The sequence below is a fragment of the Cygnus atratus genome, chromosome 10 (assembly GCF_013377495.2).
Source record: "Cygnus atratus isolate AKBS03 ecotype Queensland, Australia chromosome 10, CAtr_DNAZoo_HiC_assembly, whole genome shotgun sequence".
Taxonomy (NCBI): Eukaryota; Metazoa; Chordata; class Aves; order Anseriformes; family Anatidae; genus Cygnus; species Cygnus atratus.
Genome location: NC_066371.1, coordinates 3,670,041 through 3,684,625, shown reverse-complemented (window position 1 = coordinate 3,684,625; position 14,585 = coordinate 3,670,041). Strand labels below are relative to the sequence as shown.

The 14,585-nt window shown below is 39.3% G+C and overlaps 1 protein-coding gene across 1 annotated transcript in view; it reads right to left on the bottom strand.

Annotated features, from left to right (window-relative positions):
* Positions 1–14,585, bottom strand: part of LOC118248097 (contactin-3-like) — a 72,248-nt gene that overhangs the window by 40,118 nt on the left and 17,545 nt on the right. The window contains exon 2 of the mRNA XM_035546717.2: positions 7,044–7,139. Within this exon, the coding sequence (XP_035402610.1) occupies positions 7,044–7,139 (96 nt within the window). The remainder of the gene's footprint in view (positions 1–7,043; positions 7,140–14,585) is intronic.

The window sequence follows — 14,585 nt, the reverse complement described above, 5'->3', positions numbered from 1 at the left end:
CATGAGGTAAACATGCGTTGAACCCCCTAAAGATGCTCTTTTCTGGAAGAAAACCACCTCGCTGCAGCTTAATCCTGAGGGGACTGCACTACTGCGAGGTTAGGCCGCTGTACTTCTGGAGGCCCCGGCGCTATCATGCGCTTTATCTTGTATATGCTAGCTTCAAAATTCTCAGTAACTACCTCTCATTTCTTAAAGTAGATAGAATTTGCCTAAGTATTTTGCTCACTAGAATGAAGAAAACTGTATTTCTGCAACACGTCCAACACGTAGAGACCACCTCTGGCATTGCCTGAGTATCCGGTTAAAAGAGTTGTAACACTCACCATACTAGATGAAAAAAGTTTGGAGTACAAGAGCTGCTGAAATTACCCCCAAAACTTTTAGAATAACTCTTCTTTTGCTTAAAGATATTTTTTGTTCATATAAAATGTAAATTGTATGATGGGAATCTGAGTCCAACTACAAAAAGTGAAGAACGTATCCTTAGAAACTCATTTTATTCCAGAGTATAATGGGAAATACTCTGATTTGAAACTAATGTACACCATTAATCTTTCTGGCATAAAAGGTGAATTATTTTGTAGATAAAATATAAAAGATCAATTTTCAGCATGCTGTGCAGGTAATTAGGCATGCAACTTCTGTGTATGGAATAACCCACAACAATGAGAGCAGTGCCAGAGACCTATGTAATGTCTTGCAATTTCAATCTACACATTTAATAAGAATATTGAAATGTTTCAGCTTGAAGTGGGATCCTTGCAATTTCAGCTAGCACCTAATTTTCATTTTTAAATGGAATATGGTAACAGTCTACTTTTTTGATTCTGAAATGAGCTAGCATGATGTTAAAAAAAAAAAAAAGATGCAGTTCCTTGAATGTAGTTACATCAGGAATGGTATTTTTCTCTACTATGCCACAGCTACAGGCTGATGTAGTGGCGATCAGACAAACCAGGTTGGGTAATCAGCACGGCTGCCACCAGTGACAAAGCTCCAGCACCGTAAAACGGTCCATAAAGAAAGGTCTGTCCTTCTCTGTATTCAACATTTCATACAGTTTTTCCTAAAGACTTTCAAAGCAACACCAAAAGCAAAGCACACAACTGTAATTGAAATGAAGATGTTTCTAAGCTCATCCTTGGGAAACACAGATATTCAAGACTGGCAGCATTCTTTCCTTATTAATACAAAAGAAAAACTCACGTTAAGTACATTTCCAAACAGCATAACCACTGGAAAAGCAGCTCAGCAATACGGCCTTGCCTGCTGCTTTTTTCTTGCCCCCGTCCTTGCCCCCTCCTGTCACACGTGTGATTTGACCATTAGCTAGTGCTAAGTTTCAAACCAAACGTGACCTTGTAATACAGAAGTGCTCCTTAACTGGCAGGTTAAATGTTGCTTGGTTCTCTGAAGGAAATCCAGACACTAATGGAAAAGTCTAACAAAATGCTTTTCTGCATTGGGCTGAATAAAATCACAATTTCTTTTGCCCTGTAGCTGTGAGGGATGATGGATTAGTTTCTCTTTATCACATTTCTAAACTAATTGTTTCAGACTAGCAATGTCATTCAAAATGTACTGGCTCTGATCAAATTGTTCATACTCTGGACGTATGCACAAAAGTAAGAAACTGCACTAGGAAGCAATATTTAAGCATATACCCATTAGCCATATCCATTTCAAATGACAAATTATTCTTTTAATCACCTCCCTAGAACTTTATATGGAATTGCTCAGAGCATTTTCTAACAGCTCTGTTGTGCCTTCTCAACAGTTGAAAGTATTTTAAATTGCTTCTTGCGTATAACAATTGAGGATAAAAAGATGACAGTTTAGCTTGTTGTTCAAATATAACACATCTGATTTATTCTGAATGTTAAATACTAGTGACAAACTAAGAAAAATACACAAGTGTAAATTTTCAAAGAAATATTCCAATGTTTATAGTGGTAGTAGTAATTAGTGGCCAACTTCGAGTAGCCTTGAACTCATTTAGGAGAAGTTACTTGGTAAACCCTTGTGAAAAAGAATTACTTTCTGTACTCTTGTTAACAATGCAATGATCAGCTCTGAGTGTGGGCTGGGATTGCAGCCACTCCCTCCTGCCACTTTCTAATCAGTTATCCTATTTCTAAAGGAAAAATTAAAATATTTTAGTAGAGAAGATAGAAGTGAGAGAAAAATCCACAGAAACAACCTAGGAATAAAAACAATTCTGGACGAGAAGAGGCACAAACCCATTTATGCATATGCATTTAACATGGAGTTAAAAAAGAGTTCTGTAAAGAATCTGGAGTGGTACTTGGCTTGTCTAGTTTGCCCTTTCCCAAACTGGAATCATGCATCTGCTGCTGCAGGTTTCTTAGGCCAGTTATAGACATTCACACTAGCTTAAAAGCACGTAGCAGTAGCTGCACATGTTGCACAAATATATAAATAACGATATACTAATTTCGGTCTGTTTTACTTCAGCCGGGAACACAGGCATTATCAACAGGAAAGGTGCATTAGCAAGACTGGATTAGATAAAGTGCAGAACATGGAGAAAGCATCTCTCTGTAGCGTTGGTTTGTTACTGGCGGTGAGAATAAGGCTTTGACAGAGAGAAATCATTGTAAACTCCAGCTGTGAACATGTATTATTGTCTCTTGTATGGACAAATATAAGTGTCTCTCAGGTACCATTTGATTTCAAACTGTCAGCTGGAATTTGTGCTGCTGCTGATGACGACACCAGAAGGGCTATTGCAAAACATATATATTTTTAATAAAAACACCATTTCTCCTTGGCAGATTGAGAACGGCTTGAGAACGCTGTGGAACAATTTTTAAGGCCACTGCTTTTACAATATTCAACTTGCTATTCTCCTTAGAATGCATTTTTGAGCAAAAACCTCATAATGTGCTTACTGCAAGGATGATTTATTGTTCATGCCCAGATGAGTGTCACCCACAATCTGCAACAAAAGCAAAAGTAGATGTGCAAAGACAGGCTGCTTTGCACCTACTGAAAACACACAGATGGGCAGGAGAAAAATTATTCTGGAGTTCTATCAGCTTGGTGTTGCTTTGTTTTAAAGGTATGAAATGTTTACAAAGCCAGCAAAATTAATTCAATGCATAGCTCCTTGAAAAAAATCACACATTGTGATTCAAGAGTTGTGGAAAAGAAATAAATAGTCAAATCCTCAAAATATTTCTGGCGTTTGAGATACTTTCCATGCTATGTTATTCATGAAGTACGATCTTGCTGGAACTTGCAGGTCTCCAAATGGCAGTACAGAGACATGAGCAAAAATTTGCAAGTCTAAATACTAATTTGAAACAGACATGACATTATTCACTGAATGATTTGTCATACCAAGCAGTGAGCAATAAATTGGGATCTATTTCTCAGTGATCTAATATTGTTTCAAACCAGCATGTCACAGCTTTAAAATAATAAGCCGTGAGCTAGATTGATCACTATCATTCAAATATGGCCTCATTTATCAATTAAGTCTTCATTTGTCAGGGCATGATATTAAGATGGAGAACATTTTTTCTTCTTTATTTATGTAGAAATATCCTTGCCATATTGGAGGAAATAGGAACACACGTCACACAAGGCTAATCATGAATACAAAACAAGTGGAATTTCCTCCCAGAGCTGTAAGCAACAGCTTGTTGGCTCCACAACGTTCTTGCCATTTACTTAAGATCTTGTGAGTTATGTTCATATCTCATATTGTATCCATCAACACAGAACTAATTCCTAGCTTTTTGGGCAAGTCCGAATGCCTTGGAAAGTGTAAGTAACTATCAAGAAAATCTTTACCTCTACCTTTACCATAATTTTCTCTGTGTATAAAGCAGTCCTGAAATCAACCCAGACAACAGTAAGAACACTATGCAACACTGCCTTCTCCAAAGATTCTGTGATTCTGTAATAAAAACCACCTCAAACGAGTAACATCTTCTGAAATCCAAAATCATTGTTAAATTCGTAAAATTGACCGTATTAAATTAATAGAAAACATAATATTAAGATAATAGAAATCATAATGCCCGAAGTCAAAACTACATGATAATCAAGACACACGCAGAGTAGCATTAATAGGTAATACCCTAAAGGAACTTCCAGATTTGCTTTACTCGGGGCTTTGTCAGTCCTTAGATACTGAATTTGGAACAAAATCAATAGTAGAGAAAAATCATTTTTAGATCTCCATATGCCTAGCCTTTTCAATTCTTGGCAGAATGGAAAAAATTAGCATTTCATGATTTTTTTTTTTAAACCTGCTGCACGTTATTATACAAAATTTAATAATAGATACGTTAAGATGTTTGCTACATCAGCACTCCTTGAAAACCATCAAAGACATACCAGTCACACGTTAGAAAGTCAAAACAGCTGTATAGAGTTCAGTAGAATTTAATGATGATAACAATTGAGAAAGACAACCGTAGATCTACATAGATCAATTTTAGATGTCATATTACCTTTCAAATATGTGGGGGTCATGACTTGTGAAAAAAAAGTCTTTTAGCAGGTTCCCTCTGACAGAATTAAAAGTATATACAGAAATATTGTCGTATCTGGAGAACAATGACCAATGAACACCTTAATTATCCAAAAATCACTGTTCAACTAGAATGCAACTTAACACAAAGATAAGAAAAAAAAGCACTTAAATTATTAAAACTTTTTACTTCAGTTTTACTTAGAAGTCCCAAACCAATAGCAATCATTGAGTCACACAGACATCTCCATCTATAACACACACACAAACACAAAAAAACACCATAAAGATAGGGAACATCTTCACAAAGTCAGTCATTCACTCCATCTCCCATTCAATAAATCTCGAACAAGACTGCTAAAACAAGGAATGATAAAAAGGGAAAATGCACTAACTCTTAAGAAAATATTGGAGCGGTTTGTAATGCAGCTTACATTTAACCACAGAACCATAGAATGGATTGGTGCACTCAGCTGGAAGCATTGAACACCCTTTTCCTCTCCCCACACACTAACAGCAAGTTAAATGGAATTTCACTGTTGGTTAAAATAGTAGATGTCCACACCCTCATGGAATTGCAAAAGTACTGTTAATTGCATGAATAATTTGCTCCCCATTGACATGGATATTCTTATTACTTACATCAATATTTGTAGCTAAGATAAGCCAAAAAATATGCCAAACTGTAGAAGGGAAAATTTCATTTTTCCATACTACAAACTGGTGTTTCTTCTGGGATGAACATTGGTTTATATTTCAACTGGAATGTTGTATATAGAGGAATAATCACAATTTAATCAAATCTCTTCTCAAAAGCTTCTTAAACCTAAGTGCAAATCCCCATCAAGCTAACAAGAACTTGGAAATTGTGAGAGGCAGCAAAATATACAAGAACAATATTTTGGAGGCTAAAGGGAGAGAGAAAACAAGGTATTTGAGAAGGTTTTCAGAATTAGTATTGTATAGAATTTGTGCACTTATTTGATAGCTCGGTGCAACAAATACAGAATCAAATAATAATAGTAATAATCAGCCTACAGATGTGGAAAGGGCTGAACAGCCATCAGAACCCCAAATAGCTCAGGTCAACTGTTTCTGAACTATCCCAGACAAATTAACTCATTCTTAAAAACAACAAACAAAACCATCTATGCTCCCCCCCCCCAAACACAAACAATTTCAGTGAAGAAAGAAGGATTTCTTCCACCGTGTTTCACATCTCCAGAAAACTTCAATGGTTAATGCTCCAATTCACACACACAAACCTGAGGATTCTCAATTCTATTTGATAATTCATGGAGCTCTTTTTTACACATGAATAACACCGTTAGTGTGGGGGTGTCGATCAAATCCCATCTGCTGACTGTGAAGGAAATCCTCACCTCTCCCACCTGTTGATTTAAACCTCAGCTCTGAGCAACGTGAGCATGTTTTGCATTGCCTCCTCTTTAACACCTCAAACGTTCATAGTGCAGAGCTGTAGTTAGTTACGTGGCCACCTCTGCACACACACACGCATCGCATGCGAGTGTGGGAACGGTTGGGGTGATTCAGGCTCTGGACTGCACATAGAAGCAAAATTTAATCATTCTAATTCTTACAGATAGAGAGGGGAATGACCCATTTTCTCAGCAGCTAAAAGACAAAGCTGTCGTAAGGCTATAAAGATGATTTAAGAGTACATATCGGTTTGGAGAGAGAAAAATTCTGCAAGCTCAGACGGTTGTAAAATTGCCACTTTATGGCTGTGTCTGCTCTGCCAAATTTAAGAGGCCACAATACCTGTATTATTGTATTCACAATGTTTAGCTTATATTACCGGGTCTTTGCAATCAAGTCTAATGTTTAATGTCACAGAGCTTCAATAATGAGACTCTTTATCAATAAAAAAACAAAGAAGACAACAACAAAAAACAAAAATAGTTATTTCCAAATATTACAGTAGGCTCAATAATAATTAGTTGAAAACTGAAGACAGATAAAAGATAAAATGTCCTTGCAACTTCTGGTTCCCAAAGAATCCATATAACCGGTTTTCTCTTCCCCCTCGAGACGGCAATATTTTAATTATATCGGCATCATTGCATTACGCTACAAAATGCCTTGGTTTCAAGAAAACATGCACACGCTAGAGTAACAACAGACAAGAACTGAATCTTTGCAACTGTCTGGCCACAGAGAAAACTAGATTCACTGAGGCTTGGCAATTGTAAAATTGGGTAGAATTTAACTCCAGAAAAGACTCAGTTAATTACTGGAAATATCATAAAGATCGGACATGTTAAATGCACAGTAATTGCTGGGGACAGAAAGATATTTCAAGATAAAAGTACATTCTCCTGGGTGCTGCCCTCCCACTTCTTCTCCACTAGCTTTGGGTTTGTTTTCCTTCTGCTTGCATTTACTTCAGGAAAGCTGGTTTCGCTCTCGCTCTCCCTGACGGAACTCCCTGCCAGGTTTCCGTAGTGGCACAGAGACATTTCCCCGTCCCGACAACCAGCCCCGGTGGAAGCAGAAAGCCGCGGGTGCCCCTTACCTCCCGCGCGAGGCGGCGTGCCGCACAGCAGCACAACTCCCTGCCCCTCTCGCACCGACACCGCGCTCCTCATCTTCGTCCGGGAGCTCTCGGGATCTGTTTTTGAAAAAAAGATGAGCTGGATGTTAGGAGACAGAAAGGCAAAGTACACAGGGTTTCACGTTCTCTAGCTCTTGGTATCGAGTCTTGGGATGCCAAGAGGTTCAGTGATTTCAGCGGCTCACGGCAGAAGAAATGGCTGTTCCGTACAAGCGAGGATGGCAGAATTGGGACTGAAGTGAAATAATTTACAAGAACATAATGGACAGATCCTATGGGTAACTTTGTTTTTACGCGAGGCTTACGCCACCCTAATTATGCTAATTAAAAAGGAGTCATAAAAACAGGTCTTTAAGCCACTGTTTCTTCTGAAATGAAGGCTCTGATGAAAATAGCATCACAATCCTACTGAGCTCCTCTAACCAACTGTACGTTAACGCTAATAACGCAGCTATAGGGAAGAAGGATGCATGTCTTTAAACAGAAAAAAACCCTCAACCACCTTCCCCATGGGCAGCATTGCCAAGCTAATCCTTTGCAGCGCGGCTAAGGCAAGCGCCTTGCTCCTCAGCATCCTGACCCAGCGCCTGGCCTGGTTTCAGGTCTCCTGGGATCATTTTAAGCTGTATAAGAGGGGAAACAATTAATGCTGGCTATGCATAAATGCAAAATTGTAGAGCAGTGGGATTTGTTATAACTTAAATTTAACTTTCACTCTAAACTTATGACTCGAGATCCAAGAAAGTACGGCCTCATTGTAACCCTGAATTAAGCTGGATATAACCATCAATACACACTGACAGCGAGATTCTACCCTAAGAGAGACTTTTCCCCGAATAATCTCATAATAAAGCCAAACAGAACGCAATTCAAACAGCAGTAAGTCAGCTAGCAACCTAAAACAAAGTTTTGTCTATAACTTTGTAAAGGATATTAATACATACAGATGCTCAAAAACCGCGAGGTGTCCTTAAAATAAGTCTGGCTTTATAACAAAGCATAACAGCAGTGACTTGACCAGCAATAGCTATTTCCCAAAATGTAATATTTTTTAATATTGAAAAGCAACAGCTGCTACAGCCAGCACACAGTGATTAGAATTTCAATGTTTCATTAAAAAAAATAATACATTTATTGCCACAATAAGATATTGTTCTGCTATTCTTTGTTACTGAACATAGGAGGGTTTCTTAAAAGGGCTGCTTTCAGCTTTCCAGCTGAATTTATCTGCAAATACATCTCAAGGACCAATGTCTTCTCTCACATAATAAGTTTGGGTCCTTCAGCTGGACGTGTTTTGGAGTTCATAAACAACCACAACTGAACTGATTTCTCTAAGAGATCAAAATAGTCTGCCCCACAATTTGTTTCAGGCCTGGTAAGCATCCTTCTCTTCCCTCCATAACGATATAAACTCCATAGCCCTCCTGAGCGATTGCACCGTGTCATGAAATGGGGAACAAAGAGCACCCCCAGTACCTACATCCCTGCTGGGCAGCAAAAGGATGGCTACGAAAGCCCATGCTGGGTTGTGGAGCACCAACCAGAACGGGTAAATATTTCCAATGACACCTTCACTTGCAACCTTGAGACTTTTCCCGACGTGGATTATAAACCTTTGTTTGCTGGCATACCCCAGAGCAGGAGAGACATGCTACTCCTTATTTAGACAAAAACAGCTATGCAATTTGGATTTTAAAACTCAGAAGTATATGCAATTAATGCATAAAAGGAGCAGACTGGATTTCACCCCCTTATAACACAACCGCTGCAAGTCATAAATCTTATGTATTACTTCTGTAATTAATATGAACTAGTTTATCGCTACTTTCTGAGTGCGTACGTTCATTTATTGCAAATGTAGCTCTTTAGAAACACAGCTGTCTCTGTGTCCAACGAGCCGTACGGGCATTACGGGACTAGGCTGGAGCAAGTGGGAAGGGAGCGACCTGGGGAACGCGTGCTCCAACGGGCATGTTAGGACCCCGCAGGCATCCTGCTGCGACCCGGTCTGATCTGCTGCAAGTTTGGGCTGCAGCAGTTACTCATCACTGACTGCAGGTGAAGACCGCTGTCACGGGGGAATAGTTTTTTTTTGGGAAACGTGAGGCAAGCAGAATCCGTCAAGAAAACAAAGAATATGAGCCCTATTACAATGAAAGAATGATTTTTCGTTAATTAGCAGGAAGTTCTCCACCGCACCTTGCGGAGTGCTTGAATTACCAGACTAATCAGACAGCTGCAGAAATATCATCACTTAATTCATTTAGATACCTTCGTGATCACCAGCACTGGCTGCTGGCACTTCAGAAATAATTATAAATTACCACAGAAAATAGCTCCAACGTCCTCTATTAGTATTATGCAATGAAGTCCAAACCTCTGACCTTGGAAAGCGTTCCTTGCTTATATATAAGATTCTGGTCTGATTTTCAGGGGTCTCTGTAGCATATTCAAAATATTATAAAGGTCGAAGCCAGACTTGCTCTGTGGAACAGCAGAAGATACATATCTATATATGTTTTTAAATAAAGCCAGTATCCCCAAAGCAGTAACACGAGGGAGTAGTGCTGTGTCTTCTTACAAAACCAATTGCAATTGAATGAAATCATTGGCAAGGAATATTAAGTTCCCAGAAAACTGATGGGGTAAATAAACTACTGTAAAATGTGGGAAAATAATGGAAATGATTTTCTTTTACAATTTGATTTGTTTCTCTGAAATCACGGGCTCTTAGCCCACAAACGTCTTAATAGGTCAAACACAACTGGAAACAAGGAATGAAGGCAAAAATGGGACAGAGGATGGCTTTGGGAAGTGCTGAGTCCCAACACAACTTGCTTTTCAGCATGTTTCTGTGCAGTGATATGCAAGACGAGGGAAGGCTCAGAGCAGGCCCCTGCCTCTTCCTTCAGAAGCAGTGATGGCCGTGTCTTGTGTCACCTCTGGACAAGGAACTCCTGGCTGGAGGAGTGCCCCTGGAGGCACTGATCATCCAGTATTTACTGACCAAAAAGTGGGGAGAAAGGGTGTTTGCTTTGCTTCGTCTCCCATCTGACCTCCCTTCTCCTTTCCCCTCCCATGATTTTCTGTTGCATCCCAACACCACATGGGCTGACAAGAGCCCACGCTCCTGCATCCAGCAAAAGCCCGATACAGGTCTGTGTTTCTGCATTTTATCTATTTCTTTTTATTGATAGATGAATGTTCTTATTCATCACTCGATTTTTACAAAGGTTATCTATTTCCTCAAACTGGACATTGCAATTAAGTGTTTTAATTAGCTTCGCTTGCCTACATCTTTTTACTTCTTCCTTGCATTTATTTTGTCCCACTTATTTCCTTTCATCTGAAATGTTATCATTCCAGTAGGAAACAAGCAGCTTTATTATGTAACTTGGCCAGGTAAAGTCTCTAATCTTAACACTGAAAATAGTTTTGTAAAAGTGTTACAAAAATCTGACTATATAGGAAAAATATTCGACTTAAAACTAATCTAGAACACTGTAACTTGAAAAGTAGATGTTTTTATTGCCTTTTTATACTTTGACATTTAGAATAAAGCTTAAAATTTGCAACTGAGACATTTTGGATTCCTGAAACAGCATTGTCTTCTCCCTTCCCATGCTGATTCCTACATTTGCCTCGTTGCTTTAAGTACATGAAGTTGCATCAACTGAAATACATGGACCACTGCAATAAAATGGAGCAAAAAAAAGGTGTAGTTTGGGTTTATTGGAAAGTCTTTTCTTCTCTTTAGGCAGCATAATCAAATGCGTTCTTGTTCATATAAACAGCAAGGATATGGAACCTTGATATCCCCTTGGTTTCTCTCCTTCCACTTAAGTCAGGTTTCAAGCCTTAAGCACGATGCTAAGAGATTTCAGAAATATGGAGCAAAAGTAACACAAGTACCATTTATACTGTTACTACCCTGGAATAAAAAGTTCATCGATATCTGTCATAATTAAAAGATGGGGTATTTAAAATTAGGAGTGGCAGAGCATACAGAACCTGAAGCACGTTGTAGAAGGGAAGATGTGTTCACCTGCTGTCAACAGGTAAGAAAGAATAAAAAAAAGTGACGCCCTGCAGATGAGCAGGATTTCCACCAGGTTTCCAACTCCATGTCGTCCAGAAGCAACCAGACATCTAATCACATTTAGATCAATTGATATTTATTGTCGACACAGGTTTATTAGCAATTCTACTATGTTTTGATAACTGCAGAAAAATGGTTCATGCGCTACAAACAGAAGTGTCCCCTGACAGACAGAAAAAAATATTTATTCCATTACTTCTTTAGGCTCATTCTTCAATGCAGCAGAACTTGTTAAATATATTTTATGTATAATTTTGTACTGGTACGATGTTCAAGTACCTCAAATGAGCCAGACATCCAAAACTTAACTGTTTCCTTCAGTATATAATCCTAAAGTAGGGACTTCGTTCATGTCAGCACATAATTAAGTACTAATTCACAACCAGGTCGGCTTTGTACAAGTCACATTATTTAAGAAGAAATGAAATACCGGTCTCTCAGCTCTCAAGAATAACAGCCTAAGCACGTTGTAATAGCTACGTTGGTAGTGACAACTTTTGGAGAAAATAAGACAAATCTGTTTCTTTTTTGAAAGTGCTTTCCCACCACCTACATTGCTTATGCACACAGGCATTCCCTGCTACTCTATATCCCAAACTTGGCTCTATCAAGGCATTTCCATGGCCATGTATTTTATACCTCGAGACAGATGCTAGCAACTCAATGTATGCTTGACATAATTTTAAGCTCCTTAAAAATACTTTTATCTGTTTAGGAAAGGAGTTGGGGAGATATGGTTGGTTAGCCAGCACGCACTGCCTGCAGACCTACTGCACAGGGAACAAGTGCAGTAGAGCTGCACGGGGAGAAAGCCGGTCCTTGTGCTGCCTTCACTGGGTTTTGGGTCAAGCCTGTAAGAATAACGTGGGGAGGAGGGAAAGAACAAAAATTATCTCTATAATCATCAATTATTTTTGGGAGGTGGAAAAGGAAGAAAAACGTTAACAGCACAAAACTGAATGCTGCTGAAAGTATGCAGAAACTGTGTGCTTTGTCACTGGAGAAGAAATTTGCTGCCTACTGGAGAATTATCTCCATGGTTTCATTTTTGTCATGCTGGTATTACAGGGAAATCATATAATGTCACAGCAGCCTCTACCAAATCTCTTAATGCCATGACATATTGCTGAACTTTCATTTTATAGAGCATTTATCTGTAGGAAGGTAACTGTACAATGGGTTACGTATACACAGAAATATTCTTCAAGCCTCATTTTAGTACGAGAGGAGCAGCTCCCCCATGACTGGCACACTTCCACGGCACAGGAGCAGACAGGGCACCAGAGCATCGCTCATTTGAATATTGGAGCTCAGTATCTCATATCAGCAGAAATATTGCTAATAAAATGCAGCAAACTTATCCACAGAGCGGGTGGGACAGGGACGAGGACCTGCAAGTTGTGTCTGTTGTGTGCAACCGGTGTCTGACAGCAAGTCATGCACGATGAGCGGGCTCTAACAGCAGCAACTCTCAGCAGCGAACTTATTTACAGAACACTCGCCCTCTTCAGCTCCACTTAGTCACTTGGGTACAGCAAAAAGATGCAACAGGAAACAAACACGGTTACACCAATTAAGTGAGAATCATAAAGCAAAGTCTCTGTTATAAAAACTCACATGAAAACCTAAAAACACATAGGCACAGATACATCAAAGTGGATACAAAATTCCAGGGTACAAGAAGGCGGAAGAGACTGCAGAAATAAGCGAGAAAAAAGGGAAGGAAGAGAGATGAGATAGGTTTGTGGGCTGCGTGGAACAGAAGGAAGAGATCAGAGATAGCAGAGAAAAGGAGCAGTAGGGAAACATCAATAGCATAGAAGTTGAGTCAACATCTATCTGATGAGCAGATTTCCTTTTTTTTTTTTTTTTAAGGCATTTTGCATTGGCAAAAATACACCGAAAAGAACTGGAAAAAAACAACACTGCAAGTAAAATACATGTTTTTAAGGAAAAGCATTCCCCAGTACTTCCAAAAATATACCTTCTCAAAATTCAAATTATCTGGGAATTATCCCTTTACTTAAATACAGCGCTGAACAAAGCAACTCAAGCAATTTAAGAAATATCTCAGGAGGGAACAATGTTTGCTCAAGCAAATTATCTCGCATCCGAGTTCTCACATGAAACAATTTTGTCCCCCCCAAAGCCTTCCTAGAAGCAGCTCTATGAATATCCTGACAGTCTCTAAAGCACCTCTATCATTAACTACTCGTGGCCACAAAGCGGTTTAGGTTTAGTGTTGAACTATCAGGCTATTCACATTGTTGTTGAAGAATTATAGTTGTGTGCTACTTATATTGTAATAGCTAAACAGATGGCTAAATGCACTGCCAGATCTCGGTTTAATTACCTGAAGGTTTGTTTGTTTATGTAAGCAGCAGTATTTTGACTTTCCTCAAAATATAAATAAAAGACATCTTGTGACACTTCATTTTTTTTCTTTTTAAGTACTGAGAACATGTTGATACATCATGATTTTTTTAGTTATTATTTTGGCACTGGCTTCACTCCTTTGTCTTTCTAAAGATTACAGCCTTCCTCAGAGAAATGGACATTCTCCAACAAACAGTACTGAGCAGAGCTGGGTTGTCACCCCTATTACCAGGACATGGGTAACCAAAATCTGTCCTTTCCCCACCTCACTCAGTGCAGAGCACCTGGCAGAAAGCCACAAGGCTCTGATTAGAGCCATGTGGACTATAACAGATGTAATGATGACAAATAACAGATACGGCAGATGAGTAAGTGTCCTATCAACAGATGTCATAGCACAGCTGTTGTTTCACACCTAAAAACGCAGCAACTTGTCTGCGTAAAAACCTAATATCCACAGACCTTCAAAATATTTATAGTTCTCATCTCAAAATATGGGTAGTACCTGGCTTAAGCAAAACAATACGAAACGCACGAGCTGATACAGAGCTGCAGGAATACCGAGGATGCACACAGAAAGCTGCTAAGAGCAGTTACCTCCCACACGGCTAATTAAAAGCACATCCCCTGGAGGGAAGCGTGGTGTCCTTATAGGACTGCTCCAGATTTACAGAGCAAACCTCCAGCCTTAGGAGTCTGCAGACAGCGTCTTTGAGGATCAGATTCTCCAAAGGTAAAAATCTCAACAGCTCTCCAACCTCGAGACACACGTTTCTTGCTGTGATTAAAACGCTGAAGTAGCTTCATCTGTTTGTTCCTGTCTCTCCAACACCCGCTTCTCAGCTAGCAGGCACTTGCGAGGGAACGTGCACCTGTGGGTGAACTACACCACTGTATTTAGTCTTTTGCCAGGGAAAAAAAAAAGCAAACCTTAACCCATAACTTGCCCTGGCAACACTGCAACATCACCTGTGCCATTTTCTTTTCCTGAAGCTCTTGGATTTCACCTCTAGCTCCAGCTGCTG